At 41.7% G+C, this 22,134-nt stretch overlaps 1 protein-coding gene across 2 annotated transcripts in view; it reads left to right on the top strand.

Annotated features, from left to right (window-relative positions):
- Positions 1–15,850, top strand: part of psmd1 (proteasome 26S subunit, non-ATPase 1) — a 35,367-nt gene extending 19,517 nt beyond the window's left edge. For both annotated transcript variants that reach the window (XM_061778724.1, XM_061778723.1), the window contains exons 17-25: positions 289–403; positions 2,086–2,202; positions 5,120–5,222; positions 9,669–9,838; positions 12,398–12,490; positions 12,579–12,665; positions 13,235–13,402; positions 15,442–15,593; positions 15,694–15,850. In XM_061778724.1, the coding sequence (XP_061634708.1) occupies positions 289–403; positions 2,086–2,202; positions 5,120–5,222; positions 9,669–9,838; positions 12,398–12,490; positions 12,579–12,665; positions 13,235–13,402; positions 15,442–15,588 (1,000 nt within the window). In that variant the 3' untranslated portion in view covers positions 15,589–15,593; positions 15,694–15,850. The remainder of the gene's footprint in view (positions 1–288; positions 404–2,085; positions 2,203–5,119; positions 5,223–9,668; positions 9,839–12,397; positions 12,491–12,578; positions 12,666–13,234; positions 13,403–15,441; positions 15,594–15,693) is intronic.
- The last annotated feature ends 6,284 nt before the right edge of the window (positions 15,851–22,134 follow it).

The raw sequence follows: 22,134 nt of genomic DNA, 5'->3' as shown, positions 1-22,134 counted from the left end.
CCACTGTGAGGTGTATAAGTGATTGCTAAGTTGGCTTGTAAAATGCATTATACTGGTGTGACACAGTGTTAATGTGTTTAGACTGTAATTACTACCAATGCGTCATACCGCACCAATTTGTTTGGTACCCAAACAAATGGGTGTTGAAAAGTTCATTTAGATACCATTTACAACTTTAAAACCGAAAAATCACCTCCAAACTGAACACAGGTGACCTGCTTGATGGAAATGGAAACATACAAGTTGTTTTTATTTATTTGTTTTTTATTTTTTTTCTTCTCTTTTCAGAACTCCTGAGCAGTGTCCCAGTGTGGTGTCCCTTTTGTCAGAGAGCTACAACCCTCACGTTCGCTGTGGTGCTGCCATGGCTTTGGGCATCTGCTGTGCTGGAACAGGGAACAAGGTAAGCTACCTTGTTGAAGTGAAATAGAGTAGATTTTTCACGTTAACAATCTAGGTTAAATTCACTTTTGAGGCAAATGAACTGTATCAAACTGAAAAATTGATATAACAACCTCACCTGACACTTATTAAACTTAGAATAACATAGACAATGTTGAACAAGTTGACCACAACTGTTGTCAAAGTACTGAACCGCAAATCCTCAAGGCTCAGGAGGTCATTTGTCCTGACATACGACATTTCGATGTTATGAACAGTGTGCAATAAACTAGTTTGGACGGCGCAAAATGTGATGCTCAGCTACCACCGTACTTAATGGGTTTTATTTTATTAATATGTATGGCCTAGAAGTGTTTAGTAAGTGAAGTAAGTAAAGAAGTGACTTTATTTACATGCCAATAAGAACTTGGTGAGAAAAAAAAAATATTCCAATACTAAGACGCATACAAAATCAAAACATGGGGCATGTACACAAACCTGGTTATCAACCAACCAATCTAAGTGATGCCTCAAGTAGTTTTCATTTCAAAAGCACCAGTTAGAAAAGGGTGTGTGTGTGTGTGTGCGCGCGCGCGTGTGGGTGCGTGTGTGTGTGGGTGTGTGTGTACACTGCTGCCCACGCTCATTAGGCCCTTTATTAGGAGACTGATGGTGTTGTGGCGAGAGAAGTAGGTCACCTGTATAAAGGAATCAATTATTTTGTGGACGACTGGTTAGTACATGTGCCTCACAATTCTGAGGACCCGGGTTCAAATCTGGCCACCCCTGTGTGGAGTTTGCATGTTCTTCCCGTGCCTGCGTGGGTTTCGGTTTCCTCCCACATTCCAGAAACATGCATGGTAGGTTAATTGACGACTAAATTGTCCGTAGGTGTGAATGTGAGTGTGAATGGTTGTTTGTTTATATGTGCCCTGCGATTGGCTGGCGACCAGTTCAGGAGGTACCCCGCCTCTCGGCGAAAGTCAGCTGGGATAGGCTCCACCACGCCCGCGACCCTAGTGAGGATAAGCGGTACAGAAAATGAATGAATGATTTTGTTGTAATTTATACAACTTGTTCTTTGGAAATTATTATAGCAACATTGTACCTTTGTGTGTGTAAAAAATGGAGGGTTCTTGTTGGTTGAAATGTAGAGCAGGACTTTATTATTACATTCTTGTTTTATAGATATGTATACTATTCCATATTAATTAACATCTAGCAGAACCCCTTTCCTCAAGTTAAACTTATTATCTAAAAAACAGTGGGGAGCATGATGTGGTCAACTGGTGTTGTCTTTACCTCTAACTTATCATCACATGACTCAAGAGACATGTTATAACCCTTAATGCTCAATGAGCAACAGAGTGAGAACTAGAAAAATCATCTCTCTGTCATAATAGGAGCAAATTGTGGAAGGCGGTCCTTGTTTTAACACTAACACAGTTGTCCTGGGCAACCAGATATGGATGCCACTAATCTCATTAATTAGTATGGTCTTGTTTCCTCTGTTAATAATCGTTTTCCGTAACACATGTTCCTCTTGTTGTGACAATGTTGCAGTGTTACAAATAGCACATTTGAAATGTTCATAAATTGCATCTGGGTTTGTTTTTTTTAACCCAAGAGAACTTCAGTCAAAGCTTATAAAATCTCTTGATTTGAGCATGATGCAGTTTTTCATCGCAGTGGTTGTTTCTGCAGGAGGCCATTAATCTGTTGGAGCCCATGACCAATGACCCAGTGAACTACGTGAGACAGGGTGCTCTCATTGCCTCTGCACTCATCATGATCCAGCAAACAGAAGTCACCTGCCCCAAGGTTTGTCCACTGTTTGGTTTAACGAACATCCTAAACTACAACTCATGTTAGAGAAAAAAAAATAATTCAATTCAATCAACAATAGCAACAGCCTTTGTATTTTGTATGAAAGGATAGCAAAGAGAGAAAATTGAAAGCTCAAGGCATCATCTTTTTGAAGATTAAGGGAAAGAAATGGCCAGGTCATGGCCAGAGATTGTTGGGAACACGCTATATTTACTCAAGTAACATTTTGGATAAATTTTACTTCTCAGAGTAGTTTTAGTGAAGCATACTTTTTACTTGTACTCGAGTATTTATGTGAAGAAGAAATGGTACTTTGACTTCATTACAATAATCTACATGCCGCTTGCTACTTTCATTTCTCAATAATTGTGACTTTCTTTTTCGACTTCCGCACCAGGTGCCATTGCTTCAATACACCGTGTAATCACGGTGTAACCACGCTGATTTTTGACTCAAGTTCACCAATCAGACAACACAAGAAAGTCACGTCTGTACACAAAGGCTTCTATTGGGCTTTTGCAGGCCTCGTGACATGTGAAAAAAATGCCGTCCAGGCATTGAACTCCATGCCTTAGGCTTTACTGGCACACAGGGGTAGAAATAGCACACATCACATCTCGATACAGACAGTACTGTTTGAAATGAATTTAGGGGTTTGCATGAATGACCGTTCATCCAAAGAATTCCGTACCGGATCGGTCGTGGCCCGGGTTAACAACGTCCGCCACCGGCGCCGTCAACCTGCAGGGCGCCGTTGGAAATTCAGCTACTGTGGGTCAAAGTCGAAGAAGAGGTGGAAAGCGGGTTCTTAGGCAGAAAGAGAAGAGGAAAGCACAGAGCCTAGAACTGAATGTGGGGACTTTGAATGTTGGGACTATGACAGGAAAATCTCGGGAGTTGGTTGACATGATGATTAGGAGAAAGGTTGATATATTGTGTGTCCAGGAGACCAGGAGGAAAGGCAGTAAGGCTAGAAGTTTAGGGGCAGGGTTTAAATAATTTTGAAAAGAAGGTGAAAAGAGTATCAGATTGAGTGATGAGGCTGAAACTTGAAATTGAGGGTGTTATGTATAATGTGATTAGTGGCTATGCCCCACAGGTAGGATGTGACCTAGAGGTGAAAGAGAAATTCTGGAAGGAGCTAGACGAAGTAGTTCTGAGCATCCCAGACAGAGAGAGTCGTGATTGGTGCAGATTGTAATGGACATGTTGGAGAAGGAAATAGGGGTGATGAAGAAGTGATGCGTAAGTACTGCATCCAGGAAAGGAACTTGGAGGGACAGATGGTGGTAGACTTTGCAAAAAGGATGCAAATGTCTGTAATGAACACTTTTTTTCCAGAAGAGGCAGGAACATAGGGTGACCTACAAGAGCGGAGGTAGAAGCGCGCAGGTGGATTACATCTTGTGCAGATGATGTAATCTGAAGGAGGTTACTGACTGTAAGGTTGTAGTAGGGGAGAGTGTGGCTAGACAGCATAGGATGGTGGTGTGTAAAATGACTCTGGTGGTGGGGAGGAAGATTAGGAAGACAAAGGCAGAGCAGAGAACCATGTGGTGGAACCTGAGACAGGACGAGTGTTGTGCAGCTTTTCGGGAAGATGTGAGACAGGCTCTCGGTGGACAGGAGGAGCTTACAGAAGACTTGACCACTGCAGCCAAGGTGATCAGAGAGGCAGGCAGGAGAGTACTTGGTGTATCTTCTGGCAGGAAAGGAGAGAAGGAGACTTGGTGGTGGAACCTCACAGTACAGGAAATCATACAAGGAAAAAGGTTAGCTAAAAAGAAGTGGGATACTGAGAGGACCGCGGAGAGGCGAAAAGAATACATTGAGATGCGACACAGGGCAAAGGTAGAGGTGGCAAAGGCCAAACAAGAGGAATATGATGAAATGTATGGCAGGTTGGACACTAAAGAAGGAGAAAGGGATCTATACAGGCTGGGCAGACAGAGGGATAGAGATGGGAAGGATGTGCAGCAGGTTAGGTTATGAGCCACACAATTAAGTTATGGGAAAGAGTAGTGGAGGCTAGACTCAGGACAGAAGTGAGTATTTGCGAGCAACAGTATGGTTTCATGCCTAGAATGAGTACCACAGATGCATTATTTGCCTTGAGGATGTTGGAAAAGTACAGAGAAGGTCAGAAGGAGCTACATTGTGTCTTTGTAGATCTAGAGAAAGCCTATGACAAGAGTACCCAGAGAGGAACTGTGGTACTGCATGCGGAAGTCTGGAGTGGCAGAGAAGTATGTTTAGAATAATACAGGACATGTACGAGGGCAGCAGAACATCGGTGAGGTGTACTGTAGGTGTGACAGACGAATTTAAGGTGGAGGTGGGACTGCATCAGGGATCAGCCCTGAGCCCCTTCCTGTTTACAGTGGTGATGGATAGGCTGACAGATGAGGTTAGACTGGAATTCCCGTGGACCATGATGTTTGCAGATGACATTGTGATCTGCAGTGAAAGCAGGGAGCAGGTGGAGGAACAGTTAGAAAGATGGAGGCATGCACTGGAAAGCAGAGGAATGAAGATTAGCCAAAGTAAAACAGAATATATGTGCATGAATGAGGGAGGTGGTGGGGGAAGAGTGAGGCTACAGGGAGAAGCGATAGCAAGGGTGGAGGACTTTAAATACTTGGGGTCAACCATCCAGAGCAATGGTGAGTGTGGTCAGGAAGTGAAGAAACGGGTCCAAGCAGGTTGGAACGGGTGGAGGAAGGTGTCAGGTGTGTTATGTGACAGGGTCATCAAAATGCTAATGTTACTCTTACAAGTTCTGCTGAGCATGATAGTTGAACAGCCCTATTGAAGCCACGTTTTCCCAAAATCTCTATAAAGAAATAAAGCACTGTTGTTCAGGCATATGCCTATGATTTGTATATTAATAAACTTCCTTCTTTTTCTGCAGGTGAATCAATTCAGACAGCTTTATGCAAAGGTAATCAATGACAAGCACGATGATGTTATGGCCAAATTCGGTGCCATCCTGGCCCAGGGAATCCTCGATGCAGGTCAGTGTGTACTATATATTATGTTTAATATTTGTAGACACACAGTCTAACCACCCATGTTGAACTCTCCAAAAGTCTGACAATTTTGGAGTTCAAACAAAATTTTCTGGAAAAATGTGCCTCAAAGGTCAAAAACATGGAGCCATCATGTGACTTAAGTTTGTGAAATTGTATTATTAAAGGTGCCATGCAATCCTTGCCCTTTTATCGGGTTTGCAAGATAATTTGGGCTGAAACTGCCCAGGAGGCCCTTTTTCAATCTATTCTAGTTGGTCTTTTTTTGCCTGGTAGTTTATACGGCCGGATTTGTCATTAATATTTGACATGTAATTAAGCTTTGCTCTGACTGGATAGCGAATCTTCTCAATTTAAATACGGTAAACAGCTTCCCTCTCATTGGCTGTTGGTGATATCTTGGCGGCCAAGCGTTCATAGCGATCTCGCGTTTTGATAGAAGGGAACCTTTGAAAATTAGACTGGTACCATGGTCACTTGCAAAACATCCAAGTCCATCCTGAATTACAACAAAAGCATGTGCTATTCATGCCTATCTGTAAAGGCATCCACTAATGCTAGCTGACGAGCAGCCTTAAAACTTCAGCTATCAGCAAATTTACCAAATGCCCTCCTGACCAGTAAAAAGACAGAATACTGTAGCACCTGTATCGGTGTTAGAGTTGTACAAATTCCAACTGTACCTTGAAGGTATCTAAATGTGATTGGATGCGCGAGTGTCTGAATATGATTGGATGACCGGTCAGAGGGGGGCCTGTGCAACTGAGGATGGTGGGGAGAGTGGGTGAGCAAGCAAGCTCTGTTTGGAGCTTCGCGCCGCGAATTGACAACTGAAACTGATGACTTAATTGATCTTTTTTTCTTCTTTTTTTAAATCAATGACATAATCAATTATTTAGCTTCAAAAACTAAGTAGTTTTACTTTTGTTTCAGCAGTTAACTTCTGTTTACACTTATAAAAGGATTGTTAAAAAATTTTGTCCATAAAGGTTTTATGATCCTGAAATTTCTTTTTTCCACTACATTATTTTCTATCGGCACGGTGACCGACTGATTAGCACATCTGCCTCACAGTTCTGGGGTCCGGGGTTCAAATCCCGGCCCCGCCTGTGTGGCGTTTGCATGTTCTCTCCGTGCCTGGGTGGGTTTTCTCCGGGCACTCCGGTTTCCTCCCACGTCCCAAAAACATGCGTGGAAGGTTGATTGAAGACTCTAAATTGTCCTTAGGTGTGAATGTGAGTGCGAATGGTTGTTTGTTTCAATGTGCCCAGCGATTGGCTGGCGACCGGTTCAGGGTGTACCCCGCCTCCCAACCGAAGATAGCTGGGATAGGCTCCAGCAGCCCGCGACCCTAGTGAGGATAAGCGGTAAAGAAAATGGATGGATGCATGATTTCCTATAGAGAAGATTGGAAATCAGCCAGTGCCACAGAACGGCCAGCGTTTGACTTAGGTTTAAAGGAAAGGGCAATGATTATTGGCATGTAAATGCTGTATACCAGATTGTAGACTCCATCTGTTACCCTCCTCTTTAAATGGGGTTTATGACCTTTTCAGTGGAGTTGGCATTGATTCACTGCCCTCAAGGGTATTTAACCTTGTGGCCTTGCAGTGTAGTGGCTCAAACTGGCCCACGATACCCTGTTTTCATCTCTCGGTGGATGTGAAAACTGTAACCGCACTGTAAAACAAGGAGTGTTAAAGTCTGTCTTTGCTTTTGTACGAGCGTCTCTTAATTTGAGTTCCTTCAGGCAACCAAAGTAAGCCTCCACGCTTGACCACCCGTGCGCTGACTCTGGAACAGATCACATTAAGGTTCATTAGCAGCCGGCGTTTAGCGCGGCTCTGCTACATTCTCTGCCATATGGCACATTGATGTCCCACTGGTAATTATGTTTGTCTGATCGTCTCTGGCGTTTGTGTGCCTGCACCGCTGTTTGTGGACTCAAGCACACAAAAATGGTGTGAAAAATGTGTGAGGTCCTTGCTCCACACTCACACTGACACAGAATGCACCAATTTTCTTGTGTATACACAAACCGTTCGATGTGGGCAGCATAAAATACTTTGTGCTAATGCAGAAAGAAGCCACGTTTTTACACGCTGCGGTGTGCACTCTTTAGCATTTTCACATTTATCAACCATATACCAATGTCTCTCAGCCCTCCTGGTTGTTTTTATTTGTTGACAGTGGACAACAGCCAAGTCATAGCTCGAACAAGGCACAGTTAGTGCAGTCATCAGCATGCCATGATGACCTCGCGTGAGAGCATCCAGACAGTCACTTATCGCTGGGATCGTTTTTCACACCGAAGACGATCTCCCCTCTCTTCCTTCAACTTCCAGGGATTACGCATGTTTTTAGGACACTCGCACGGCATTTTGGCACCTGTAATTTAAACAGATCCAAACAGGAATCGCACCCCTCCTCTTTGGGTGTCAGACACACTTAATCGCGCATTTTGTTGTCTACTTGAAACTTTTGAGGCGTCGTAATTGTATTTGATTTGACAGGCGGAGGCGATTAGCTCTCCGTTTCATTATTGCTGTGCCTTATTACCAAGGAAATGTTAGACCTTGTTTCATGTTCCCTCTTTCCATGTCCATTACACTTATACATCTTTATCCTCCCCTTCTTTTGATTTTACAGAATGTCCTTCACGAATAGAAAGAAAACCATTCATTTGCAGTTTCACTCTTAGAAACACAATGTGTTTTGGTGGTTTCCCAGAGACATAAAGGGCGCTGGTTGTTGCAACCTCTAAGGTCCAACATAATCTGCTTCAGGATGCTGGTCCACCTCCCTCTTGTTTGAATTTAGATAATATTTTCCCACAGGAAAATGTAAAAATAAGTTGACCTGTTGTTATTAGTATATTAGCGGTCCCACTGTACTTGGAATAACCTCCTGTCTGGGGAACTCACTGGTCAAGTGTTCTTAACCCATTGTGACATTTTGAAGAGACTCTTAAGAAACGAGTTCTGGCTATGTGACTGATTTTTAGCCAACATTCAAGTCAGTGGATTGGAAGAGTTTAAAGTGGTTCAAATCACTCTACCAGGGGTAATTTAGTTGATTGACCTCAGATAAGAATGGGTTACCTGCTATTGTCTTGGCTGATTTAATTTGAAGCGGTACGGCCCACTCCCTTGAACCATCGTTTCTGTTCATCATGACTGGACATGACAGATTCATCCTGGTTCCCTCCTATAAGTCCTTCCTGTCACTGTCTTTGCCTCCGAACTTTTTAGAAACCTCCCTGTTGTTTGCCTCTGATAGGAGGAGGGCGTTTGCGCTGAACCTTCTTCACGCTGTTCAGATACTGTCAGAATAAAAAGTCACTATTACTAATTGAGGCTAGTTCCCTGTCTTCAACTCTTGGAGAACAGTGTCAACATCTCGCTACACTCATTCTACTATTGCCCTCATTGTGAAAGCTCTTTTAACTGTAAACCGTGAGAAAAGGAGAAGAAGACACTTTAAAAATTCAGCACAATGCTTTTCTTTTTTACATATTCAGCATTTTCATGATCTGATAAGGAATTATTTTTAGGCAAGCAAGCAGACACAAACAATTACATGAGGCATGTGTGATTTAATGCCGGATGTTTCAGACAATTCATTTTTTGATTTTTATGGCTTGCCATTGCAATATGTCTGTTATCTACAAGCCACAGTGTGATCAATAGATCCCTGGTCCCCACATTAACCTCTCCACCTTCCTTAACTTGTGCCAAGTTTGAAAGGGTTTGGTCCACAGTCAGTCACAATCTATTAGCAATGATCTATTGTTCTTTCATTTATCTTCTGTGTGGCTGTTAATGTTCCCCCTTCTCAGTTTGTTTTATTGCCTCTCGATATTTTGATTGTGAGGGGAGCTCATCCAACTGTTTATTTCCAAGTAGTTGTGTTGTCACACATTCGTGTAAATGTGCTATCATTGTGTTAACTGCTCACACCAGCGCTCTGACTTTAGTTTTTGACTGTAATACCTTAAAGAAGGAGGCAGGTTGTTTTCACAGTCTCACTGACATTCTTCTGTCAAAATAAACAAAGGATAAACCATTACCCCACGCTTAATATCCACTCGTCACAATCTGGTTCATATTACTTTTTGTTTTGTCTCATGCAAATGTATAGTGTAGCTTTCGTTCCCATGATCACCGGGGCAAAATTAGGGCACGCAGTGAAGCTAGCGGCTACTCAGTATTGCCAAATCTAGTGACTTTTGTGGCGTTATTGGAGACGTTTGGACCCATTCGAGAGGAGCTGTTCACCCGTCCGCCTCCATATTGTAAAATAATGGCGCAGGCCCAAAGCTACCGATAGCTAATTTAACCAATACATTCCCGTAATATGTCCCCTTTAACTCAATGGTTTGTTAAAGTAGCAGTTACTATGTATCCAAGCGTTGTGCCCTCTGTGTTGTAGGTGGACGTAACGTCAGCATCTCGCTTCAGTCCAGGACTGGTCACACTCACATGCCATCAGTAGTGGGCCTGCTTGTCTTCACCCAGTTCTGGTTCTGGTTCCCCCTCTCCCACTTCCTGTCCTTGGCCTTCACACCCACTGCCATCATTGGCCTTAACAAGGACCTCAAGGTACTGACACATTACAAAGAGCCTCGTGACTCACCACCACTGAATATTTTTAGTCTTTATTTTCTTTTCTGTTTGTCTTACCAGCATCAAGCGGAAGACTCTTAAATGTATTGTTTACTTCAAATTTCAGAAGTAATCCTCACCATGTTAAACTCTAAATGTTAGCTATAGTGAGCAGGGCGAGTGTGGTCCAACAGTCTTCAGAACCAGTCGAGGTTAACCCGACCAGACATCATCATGTTGAGATTTTGTGTTGTGCTGGAGATGTTTCTCTCTGTCACATCAATCAAAGCTGCAGGTCTGCTTTAAGTCTGAACGCGTACTTGACCTGAACAGTTAAACAACAATTCTGACTAGCATGTATTTTATTTCTCTGGAAAAGGAAAGCCACCACATTTTTGAGTTAAGTAGTTTATTAGTACATATGCATATTAATCAAAGATAATTTTCCACTTCCAATAAAAGTCCTCTTTAGTGTAACAAGACCAAAAAGGTGGCGTCCATCAGTTTCAGTTTTCTGTATTTTTATATATTATTATATTATAGCTGCTTATTTCCCACAATTTCAACCATGTGACAGATGTTTTGAGTATTCAAATATTATGAATCACAAACGAAACGCTTTATCGCTGATGTCTTTCTGATGTATTCCTGTTGACTGTCATAAAATAATGAGACAAAATCTTTAATGAGCTGCGAGCCTCAATAAAACTCAACCCAAATGACTAAATAAACTTAAACAAATAAATAAGTAATAAAGTAAATGACTAAAGGATCTTGAAGCAAATTAAATACTTTTTTTTTTAAATCTTCCCACACTTTATTCACACATAGCAACGTCATTTCTCTCAACTCTCTTAATTACCCTTGGTAACAACCTATGTGAAGTTGTGGAACATCCCTATGACCATGTACCTTTTAGGTGTCCATGTAGATGCCTGACAGTATCAATGGCATGTTCTGAATATTATTAAAAAAAGAATATATAAAGCTATTGGCCACATTTTCCACCAGACATATTGGTTCTTAATACAGCGGGAGGAAATATTTGATTCCCTGCTGAATTAACATGCACATTATAAAAGCTTTAAAAACAAAATGTATAGTATAAAAGTTATAAAATGTTGTGCATTTCATTGAGTGAAATACATTTTTTGATCCCTAAGCAAAACATAAGTTTATCATTGGTGGAGAAATTCTTGTTGGCAAACACATTGATATTGAGACATTTCATGTCACCAGGTTTGCACACAGCTCAGGAGGGTTCCCCTTTGCAAAAACTCTCCTAATCCTTCATGTTTGTTGGCTGGTGCTTGGAAACTCGAAGCTTCAGCTCCCTCCACAGGTTTTCTATTGGGTTGAGGTCTGGAGACTTTTTTTTCCCCCTGGTAAATGGTCCAAATTGGCATGAGATCATTACAAAGAGCCTGCAGTGTACTGTGAGGTGGCTCCTTTACCTTTCTCACGATTATGCTCACTTTTGGAGGCAATTAGTTACTTGTGCACAGCTGTGGGGTACATGGGGACCAGCCAATCTGTGAAAGCCAAATCTTGTCTGAGTCGTAGAGGATCAAATACTTGTTTCATTCAAAATGCACAACTTTTTATGATTTTTATATTGTGTTTTCTATGCATTTTTATTTTGTGACATGCTGTCTGACCATGATCAATAAACAAGCATACAAATTTGGATGGAGGGAGAGAGGTAAGGAGTTGAAACCAGAGGTTTACACTATATCAAAATACACATACATTTTTTTCCGCCCTCACTGTCTCACATGCAATCAGACTAAACTTTTCCTGTTTTCGGTCAATTAGGATTACCACAATTATTACCATTTGCTAAATGCCAGAATAATGAGAGAATATTTCTATATATATTTTTTCATTATTTTAGTCAAAGTCAGAAGTTTACATAAAGTAATATTACTATGCCTTTCAACTGTTTGGGGAAAACCCGGATAATGACGTCATGTCTTTGGAAGCTTCTGAATACACCTGTGGATGTATTTGAAGGCCCATCAGCCAACATATCAAGAAGAGATTTGTGGACTTGCACAAGTCTGGTTCATCCTTGGGTGCAATTTCCAAATGCCTGAAGGTGCCACGTTCATCTTTTCAATTATGCAAAAGCATAAACACCATGGCAATGTCCAGCGATCATACCGCTCAGGAAGGAGACAGGTTCTGTGTTCCAGACATGAACATACTTTGGTCTGAAATGTGCTTTTCAAAAGGTACAGAACAAAATCAAAAGACCCTATGAAAGGTGCTGGCTGAAGCTGGTAAGAGTGTGTCTATTATTCTCAGTGAAATGAGGTGCTGACACAGAGATGAGCTGAAAAGCCACTCTGCCAGTGGCTGTTTAGTCTGATTTCATGTCAGACAGTGAGGTGGGGGAAATAACGTGTCTTTTTATACTGAAACCACTGGTTTCAACTGCAGATAGATTCATTCACAAGGGGAACGCTACTGTCAATTAATTTCTTTGTACGTGACTTAAGAGTAACTTACAAATTCACCAGGACAATAATAATTCCCCTCCTTGATCGTCTTCAGATGCCCAAGGTGCAGTATCGGTCCAACTGTAAACCTTCCACCTTCGCCTACCCACCAGCTCTGGAGGTTCCCAAAGAGAAGGAGAAGGAGAAGGTAAGATAGACACTCGTCTCTTCTTCCTTTTGCATGTTGTGTTATTGTGTTCTAATCATAACATGACTGTGATGTGTGCGCGTGGCAGGTCTCCACTGCTGTTCTCTCCATCACAGCCAAAGCAAAGAAGAAGGAGAAGGAAAAGAAAGAAAAAGAGGAGGAGAAGATGGAAGTGGTGAGTGCCATTTGTATTTAGAAAGTTTTACACTCGTTTTAGGTGACTGCCAGAGCTGCTTTGCGCTCCTTCATTTTAGACGAGCACTTTTCAAAGCGAGCATGTTTAGTGGGGCAGCCATCCACAACTCTAGATTTCCCGTTTGGTTCTCCGTGCCATGTTACAGCTCAGCTCTGGTGCTCAGAGTCAAATGTGGAACTTTCTCACTCCTGTTTTAGTCCTCCTGCTTGATTGAAAGTCCGAAGAAGGTGGGAGCCACACAGGGCATTTCCGTCCGTGCGGATACTTTTATGTAGCCAACTGTACAATAAAATCGTTTATTAGGAATTTTATGTTTAACATTTCTCCTTTCTTTGCCAAGTAGAACAACAGAGCCACGTTAAATGAGAAGAATGGAGGAAATCTGGCAGGGAAAGAACAGCTTAACTATTTGATAAATCATCCTTCAGTTCATAATTTCATTGAAAGACAGCAGTTACCTTCTATTGCTTTTTTACAAGCCAACAAATCAGCTGCTAAGACAAAGCAAAGAACACACACACTCTGTGCTCGTCTGTTTGTGGCGACAGGAAGTGCAGGAAGGCGAGAAGGAGAAGAAGGACGAGGAGAAGGAGAAGGAGAAGAAGAAGGAAGCGGAGCCCAACTTCCAGCTGCTGGAGAACCCAGCCAGAGTGATGCCGGCCCAGCTCAAAGTCCTCATTATGCCTGACACGTGCCGCTACCAGCCCTTCAAACAGGTAACCCGAACCTGAACCAGCAAACGCGCGTTCAACAATAGCTTGAAGAACCGCACACCGCTCGAGCGTTCGTCTGCGTGTGTGTTGGAATGCAACACCGAGATGCAGCAGCACGACGTTAGGCCAATAAAAGATCGACTCGGTGTTTCCTGCTCTAAACGCTAGAGCCAATCGGCACACGACGCCATGCGGCAAAGAGGAAGTACTCTTTTGATTGGCCCGCTCTCCTTGTAAGGGTTTGTTTTGTCATTCACAGGAAGTGAGCACTTTTATAGACCTGGCTGGACATCTGCTACGTGTTGGCTGCACTGGAAGAATAAACACTCGCATCAGCTTTCATTCATGATTGCACCTAGTACAGCAGAACTCATTCACTTCGCAATGTCACCAAAGTGTATGATGCTGGGCCATATTTCTAAATTTGGCCAACATTTCCTCTAAATGTATACTTCAGCGTTAGATTTAAAAAATTGACCGACATTCGATGGACATAGATTTCCAGAAATGTACACACAAACTGTATAGGAAACCAACATTTCCAGAAAATATATCTAGTGCCACCAGAAAGTATTCACACCCCTTCACTTTTTCCACATTTTCCTGTTAGACTTATTCTAAAGCTGATTTGATTTGAGTATTGTTTTTTTTTTTTTTTGTTTGTTTTTAAATCTACCATCCCATAATGACAAAGTAAAAAGATATTTTCAGACAGTTTGGCAAATGTTCTGGATGGTTTTATCTCCGCAAGGGAACAGTAGCGCTCCGCCTTAGTGACCATAGGGTTCTTGTTCACCTCTCTGACCGAGGCCCTTTTCCCGGGTTATTCAGCTTGGTCGGACGGCCAGATCTAGGAAGGGTCCCGGTGGTTCCTAACTCCTTACGTTTCCAAATAATCGAGACCGCAGTACTTTTCGGGACCTTCAATGCTGCTGAAATTCTTTTGTATCCTTCCCCAGATTTGTGCCTTGACACAATCTGGTCTCAGAGGTCTGCAGACAATTCCTTCGACTTCATTTTCTTGCTTCTTTCTGCTCTGATATGCACTGCCAACTATGAGACCTTATATAGACAGGTGTGTGCCATTCCAAATGATTTTCAATCAACTGAATTTACCATAGGTGGACTCCATTCAAGTTGTAGAAGCATCTCAAGGATGATCGGTAGAAATCAGATGCACCTGAGCTTAAGTTTGAGTGTCATAGCAAAGGGTGTGAATACTGATGCACCTATTACGTTTAATTTTTTTTATAAATTTACACGCATTTCTGAAAATGTTTTTATTTTGTCATTATGGGATATTTTATGTGGAAAACTATACTCAAATCAGCTTTAGAATACAATAAAATGTGGAAAACATGAAGGGGTGTGAATACTTTCTGGTGGCACTGTACATCCGAGGCCTTAAATTTCCAAATATGACCATCATTACCCACTACCGTCGACTCCTGCACACTCGCAGTTCGGCACCCACAGTCACGGTTGTTGATTTTGATCTTATTTAAAAACATTTACTAAAATGTACGAGAAATACCCTCCTGGACCATAGTTTTAAATTGACAGAAAAAATATGCTTCCGAGGTTGTACAATTTGGAATTTGAACATTGATTTTAAAAAAGGGAAAAAAAGTACGCTTCTGAGACCATTTATTTTCGATTTTGACCAACCAAGAACTGTATGCTTCTGAGGCCATGGATTTTGAAATGTGGCCAATATTTCCAGGAAATGTGGTTTTAGCTGGCCCATCAGTTCTCGTCACAGCGAGTCCCTCGTGTTAGATCCTGTTTTTTACACGGGATGCCCTTCCTGATGCTACCAAGTACCCACCCATTTTTCTTACCACCTGGCTTGGCACTCTGCACAAAAGGAGGCAGCATGTACTACTACACCACCAGTGCCAGCATTTCTGGGAAATCTCCACATCTAAAAATGTAAAAAGAAAGAGAGAGAGAGTTTTTCTTTGGCATCTGGTGACTTATTCCCAAAGGAGGATCGAGGACAGTTAAAGGCCTATTATTAATGATGACTATCGTTTGTTCAGCTGCACACAGGCGGCATCATCATCATGAAGGACACCAGCGAGGAAGAGGAGGAGCTGGTCGAGCCCGTGTCGGCTCACGGCCCCAAAATCGAGGAAGAGGAGCAGGAGCCGGAGCCCCCCGAGCCCTTCGAATACGTTGACGAGTAGATCAGGTACCACACAAATGAGCAAATTATTTAAAAATCACAAAATTTACTTGGGATCTCAGCTGACCTGCATGCATGTGTTTGTGTTTGTTGTTCTTGTCTTCAGGCCTCAGAAGAGACGGTGTCCTTCTGGCCACTCCCACTCCCCCCCCACCCCCCTCTCATTGTTTCTCCCCAGGCTCCTGTTGGTCAGACGGGAGCTATTTTACATGTTCACCTTGTATTTTGTTATGTCCATACAATAAAATGTCATATATACACCAGAGTGTGTTGGTGTTTATTTGACATCTATACATTTATGCATCCATCCATCCTTCTATTTTCATTTGTGTCGCAGCTGAGCTGGAGAGGAAGGAAGGGGGCACCCTGGACTGGTTGCCAGCTAATCACACTTATTTGAGGTGCCTCTCATCTAAAGTTGCTTTTACAGGAGTCGTAAAATTTCTTCGACTAACACATCAAAGCATTCACAAATGGGTATCAATAAAACAATATTTAACTTTTTTTAATGATAGTACACTAACAAATAGTCGTCTTTTAACAATTTATAATTAGATCCACCAATTTGAGAAGATTTTTGTTTACCCTTATTAATGATGAAACTTGTAAAAGTTTATATCAGTATTTAGTTTCTTATAAACGCCCCTTTTAAACCTCTTTGGGATGATCTCCAAACTGGCTTCCCAGTGAAAATTATCCCCTGTTGTTCTCTCATGTACTTGTAAAATTGGCAAAAAAATGCACATAATATTATTTGTATTATTAGTGTTTATAATTCAAAAATTGCAACTTTATCATCATATTTGTAATGAAATTGCAACTTTGTTCTTTTTTTCTTCTATCTTTAGTGTCATAACCTGACTTTATTTTTGTAATATTGTGAGTTTATTTTCATAATACAAGATATTGCCAAAAGTATTTGGACACCCATCCAAATAATTGGAATCAGGTGTTCCAATCACTTCCATGACGACAGATGTATAAAATCAAGTACCAAGTGTAAAGTTTGGTGGAGGGGGGATTATGCAGTGGGGTTGTGTTTCAGGAGTTGAGCTTGGCCCCTTAGTTCCAGTGAAAGAAACTCTAAATGCTTCATCAAGAGATTTTGGAAAATTCCATGCTCCCAACTTTGTGGGAACCGTTTAGAGCTAGCCCCTTCCTCTTCCAACATGACTGTGTGCACCAGTGCACAAAACAAGGTCCATAAAGACATGGATGACAAAGTCTGGTGGGGATGAACTTGACTGACCTGCACAGAGTCCTGACCTCAACCCGACAGAACACATTTGGGAGGAATTAGAGCGGAGACTGAGAGCCAGGCCTTCTCGTCCAACATCAGTGTGTGACCTCACAAATGAGCTTCTGGAAGAATGGTCAAAAATTCCCATAAACACACTCCTAAACCTTGTGGAAAGCCTTCGCAGAAGAGTTAAAGCTGTTATAACTGCAAAGGGTGGACCGACGTCATATTGAACACAATGGATTAGGAATGGGATGTCACTTAAAATCTAATGTGAGTCAAGTCAGGTGAGTGAATACTTTTGGCAATATAGTGCATTATAAATTTTATCTTCTCATATCATAACTTTTCCAGGTAATACACCTTTACTCTTATAAAACTGAGACGTATTGTGAAGGATTTATATTTTGAATATATTAGGTGACATATGTAAAATTAGCTTTCCTTTTCTTTTTTTCTCCTTTTTTGTACACATTGGCATTCATTTGCATTCTTGACGCAGAGGGCTGAGCATCTCCCGCTCTGGAGGGTGTCTCAGAAGTCTCCAATAGCAGCAAAAAAAAAAAAGCCACTAGATTTGTTGCTCCTCACTTTCGGGGTTGCTAAATATGCTAAACATGTTTTGCTTTGTTTGATGCCCTAGCTATGCCCCTGGTTGTCATGTTAACAAAAGCTGAATGTATTATTATTTAAACCCCTATTTGGAATTTGCAGAAGACATCACCGCTCTCCCAAAACATCACAATTTGAACCTGAGTGTGATAAGTGGATATGTTTACCACAATTCCTTAAACTTTGTGTATTTTGACTGAAGAATGTTATATACCTTTAATCAAGTCTCCTGGGAACTCTTAAATTGTGAGGTTAAAAAAATGGGTTGTCTTCTTTCAATGGATTTTTGTTTCCCTCATTAGTCTCAATTTTCACAACTTGGAAAATAGACAAAAATAAATAAATATTTTGTTAATCATTTTTCCCACTGGATATTGATGCTATTTATCTTCTTTAAAAATATATTTTGTGTCATTTTTTTTAGTTCATTTGAGCTCTCTTCGTCACTGTCTATAGAAAAAAATAATTTCCCCCCACCCCCTCCCCACAGCACTCTTGCTCTTCCTTTTTAGTCAATCCTGCAGTCGACTCGCCATCTCAACAGACCAAAAACTATGCAGAAATTGATTCTATTTTCATCTCTATTTGCTTTCAACCTGCCAAGTTTCCAGCTCAAGTATGCTGGATGAATACGTGGCTTCATTTGTAACGTGGAGAAACACAAGGGACTGAAGATGTTTCCTGCGTGACACAGAAGCACATTGTTCACTTTGTACCAAGAAGGAAAAAGGGCCAAAATTTGTCGAGGTAGTTTTGATCCCTCCCATGTCACCCCGAGTGTGCGGGTGTTCTCAGGAATCCCTAATCCATGTCTTCTTCTTCTTCTTCTTCTTGGCTTGAGCTGCTACAAAACGATCACTCACACAAAGCAGGGCCCCGTAAAGGTACGCTTGGTGTGGGAGATCTTCCCATCAAACATCATTGGGGGATGGCTGAAGTCCAAGAGGGAAGGTCTGTTCTTCCCAGAAGAGTGGAAGCCGTTGAGCACTGCGGCTGTTCCCGAGGCTCCCGTTTGCACTAGGTGGTCCAACCCTTCGGCCAAGTAACTTTCTGCTTCCTCATTGTTCTTTGCAATTGTCTTTCCACTCGTCCGCTGATGGGTGTGACAGATGGTGTCTCTCTCTGGAGACGTGCCATATTCATAAGCTAATCTCATTAAATATTAAACCTTTTTCCTACGATCACATGAAATTGTTCACACTGATGATGAAAACATTGACTGTTATGTTGATTGTTACACTTCTACTGAAGTGTAACTTGATGACACCATCCTCAACTGTCCTCATCTCAACCCAGGTATACAGTACACGATGCGTGCTTGTCATAATATCTAACAACTTTTCTAGAATTATTTATTTCACTATTTATATATTTCATATTTGTTCTTACTTGTGCTTTTTGTTGTAATACAATTTCCTGTAAAATTCTGGTTTTCATTGTAATAATTGAGTATGAATACAAAAATATTTTATCAAATATCAAAACTTAAGTTGCATAAAATGTCTTTTCAAGGAACATTAATAGCTTTTGTGTGAATATATATATATATATATATATATATATATGTGTGTGTACAGTGGGTACAGAAAGTTTTCAGACCCCCTTAAATTTTTCACTCTTTGTTCTATTGCAGCCATTTGCTAAAATCATTTAAGTTCATTTTTACCACATTAATGTATATACAGCACCCCATATTGACAGAAAAAACCCCGGAATTGTTGAATTAGAATTAAGGCCAAAAAGTTCTATCTCGGTCTCATCAGACCGGAGAATCTTATTACTCATCATCTTTTTTTTTTTAGCAAACTCCATGTGGGCTTTCATGTGTCTTGCACTGAGGACAGGCTTCCGTTGGGCCACTCTGCCGTAAAGCCTCGACTGCTGGAGGGCTGCAGTGATGGTTGACTTTCTAGAACTTTCTCCCCATCTCCCGACTGCATCTGTGGAGCTCAGCCACAGTCATCTTCGGGTTCTTCTTGACCTCTCTCACCAAGGCTCTTCTCCCCGGATTGCTCAATTTGGCCAGATGGCCAGCTCGAGGAAGGATTCTGATCGTCCCAAAACTCTTCCATTTAAGTATTACGGAGGCCACTGTGCTCTTTGGAACCTTAAGTGCAGCAGAATTTTTTTTTTTTTAACTTTGGCCAGACCTTGCCACAATTCTGCCTCTGAGCTCTTCAAGGACTTCCTTTGACCTCAGGATTCTTATTTGCTCTGACATGCACTGTAAAGAAGAAGAAGAATAGAAGAATCACCTTTTATTGTCATGAACATGCATGCACACGAAATTTGTTCTCTGCATTTTACCCATCACAGTGAACACATACACATGTTAGTGGAACCCACTGGAGCAGGGGGCAGCTGAAGCGCCCGGGGAGCAAACTGTAAGGTCATATAGACGGTTATGTACGGTTATATAGACAGGTGTTTGGCTTTCCATCCATCATTCCATTTTCTGGACCGCTTTATCCTCACTAGGGACGCAGGGGTGCTGCAAAACTTTGTGCGGTGCAGATTTCAATCAGTCCATTTGGAGGAAGTGGGTACTCTAATCCGAGCATAGATCACTAACATGTGTATGTGTTCACTGTGATGGGTTAAATGCAGAGAACAAATTTTGTGTGCATGCATTCATGTTCATGATAATAAAAGGTGATTCTTCCTCTTCTAGAAAACATTATGTAAAAACAAGTGCTTCTGCGTGATCAAAAAGTTTCCACGGTGAGGGTCTTGAACAGCTTCATGGAACATCTGGGACAGTGGCAACACGCCTGTTTTTTTGCTTTGTGTTTCCCGCCAGCAGCCCGGCCGGGAAAGCTGCTGGAAAAAGGCGCAATGCAAATGGCTGCAGGTTGAAATGATCCAGAAGGATCACATAATAATAATGATGTGCAGTGAAGTACAAGAACAATAAATGTATTCATAGCACACACTTCATTGTTTGGATTCTCAGCAAAAAGCAGCTCCACAACACTGAAAGTGGAACCTTTTTAATTGACTGTGAACACATCTCGCCTCATTATTGAGATTCTGCTGTGCAGTGCAGAAACACAAAGTACCACCGCCAACATGTTTTTACACGAATCAAAAGTAAGCATTATTATCTTTGTAAAATGTACAATCTTTGATGAAGCGCTTGAATTGGAGCCAATTAGAAGGACGCGTGTACCTAATGCATCTGCCTCACAGTTCTGATGACCCGGTTTCAAATCTGGCCTTGCCTGTGTGGAGTTTGCAACATGCACGGGTAGGTTGATTGAAGACACTAAGTTGCCCGTCGGTGTGAATGTGAGTGCGAATGGTTGTTTGTTTCTATGTGCCCTGTGATTGGCTGGCGACCAGTACAGGGTGTACCCCGCCTCTGGCCCGAAGATGCCTCCAGCCCGCCCGCAACCCTAGTGAGGATAAGCGGTATGGAAAATTGATGGATTGGTGTATGTTTTGTTGTGTCCAATGAGTGTAACTATGTTATGTCCAGGGATGACAAGTGGAAGCTTTGACGTCAGTCAGCACTGGACTGTAACATGTTTTTATAGAGGGGAACATCTCCTGTGGTGGCCCTCCATTTCTCCACGGGCGAGCACACCGCACACTTCCTGGAAAACAACCAGAACCAAGGCCATAGCGCGCATGTGTGTGTGTGTGGGCCAACACGCGTTACAACCCTTGGCCAAAGATCATATGGTCACATGGATCTCCTATTAAAAATTCCCTCAACTGCCTGAGGGAATTCTTTCCTTCCATTCAACATGCATCATATGCGCGATCACCTTTGTGAACAACATTTTTTTTTTTTTAAACAAACTTTTTAAAATTGTGTTCAGCCAATTCTGCATTCCTTACTCTTAAAGACATCCAGTGGATATAAGGTTGCCACAACCCTGTTCGAACGACAGGATTTTGTGATATGACATTTCTGTGGGGCCAATTATGTATTACTCGTGCACTCGCTGTAGTTGTCTCGCCATGCTGCCCTATTTGCATATACTGGCCACTCATGCCAGAGTAGCATCTGCTCCATTTGCACACTGTTTGAGGAGTATCTGTAACATTTGCACAACCAACATTGTCCCAGATGATCGCACTACTCGTCACTTTAAACCGCATCCACTCCTTGAAGTCTCAGCGCCCCTTGCACAATGGTCATTGCACCGGACTATTGCGATATTAGTCATTCGAACCCCGTCTAAGTGCTATGAGGACTCTGCATCTTTTTGCACAATTGTTTTTTGTCAATGTCTTTATGTCTCCAACGTCTTCTGTAAATTGACTGTCTGTTGTACTAGAGCGGCTCCAACTACCGGAGACAAATTCCTCGTGTGTTTTGGACATACTTGGCAAATAAAGATGATTGTGATTCTGAAAATGAGATCTAGATAAATCTTTTCAAAAACATTGCCACCATTAATGCGACCCAGAACTTGCACGACATTGATTCTTCTTTTTCATCTTTTCGAGTGGAGATAAAAAGAAACAACTCTGCACACTTCTTACAACTCAAGATGTTCTAATAAAAAATAAAAAATAAAAAAACACTTTTTGTCATGCTAAAAATTTAACATATGACCTGACAGTAGAATATTATTAAAATATCTTGTGAAAAATCATCTCTCTGGCCCCACTTTCTGCCTCCAATTTAATTTCAATTATTTTACAAGTGGACACGATGCGACAGGAATAGCCAGTCAGAGAGTG

Source organism: Phyllopteryx taeniolatus, chromosome 7 (assembly GCF_024500385.1).
Source record: "Phyllopteryx taeniolatus isolate TA_2022b chromosome 7, UOR_Ptae_1.2, whole genome shotgun sequence".
Classification (NCBI taxonomy): Eukaryota; Metazoa; Chordata; class Actinopteri; order Syngnathiformes; family Syngnathidae; genus Phyllopteryx; species Phyllopteryx taeniolatus.
The sequence above is the reverse complement of the archived record's forward strand: the minus strand, read 5'-3'. Positions and strand labels throughout refer to the sequence as shown.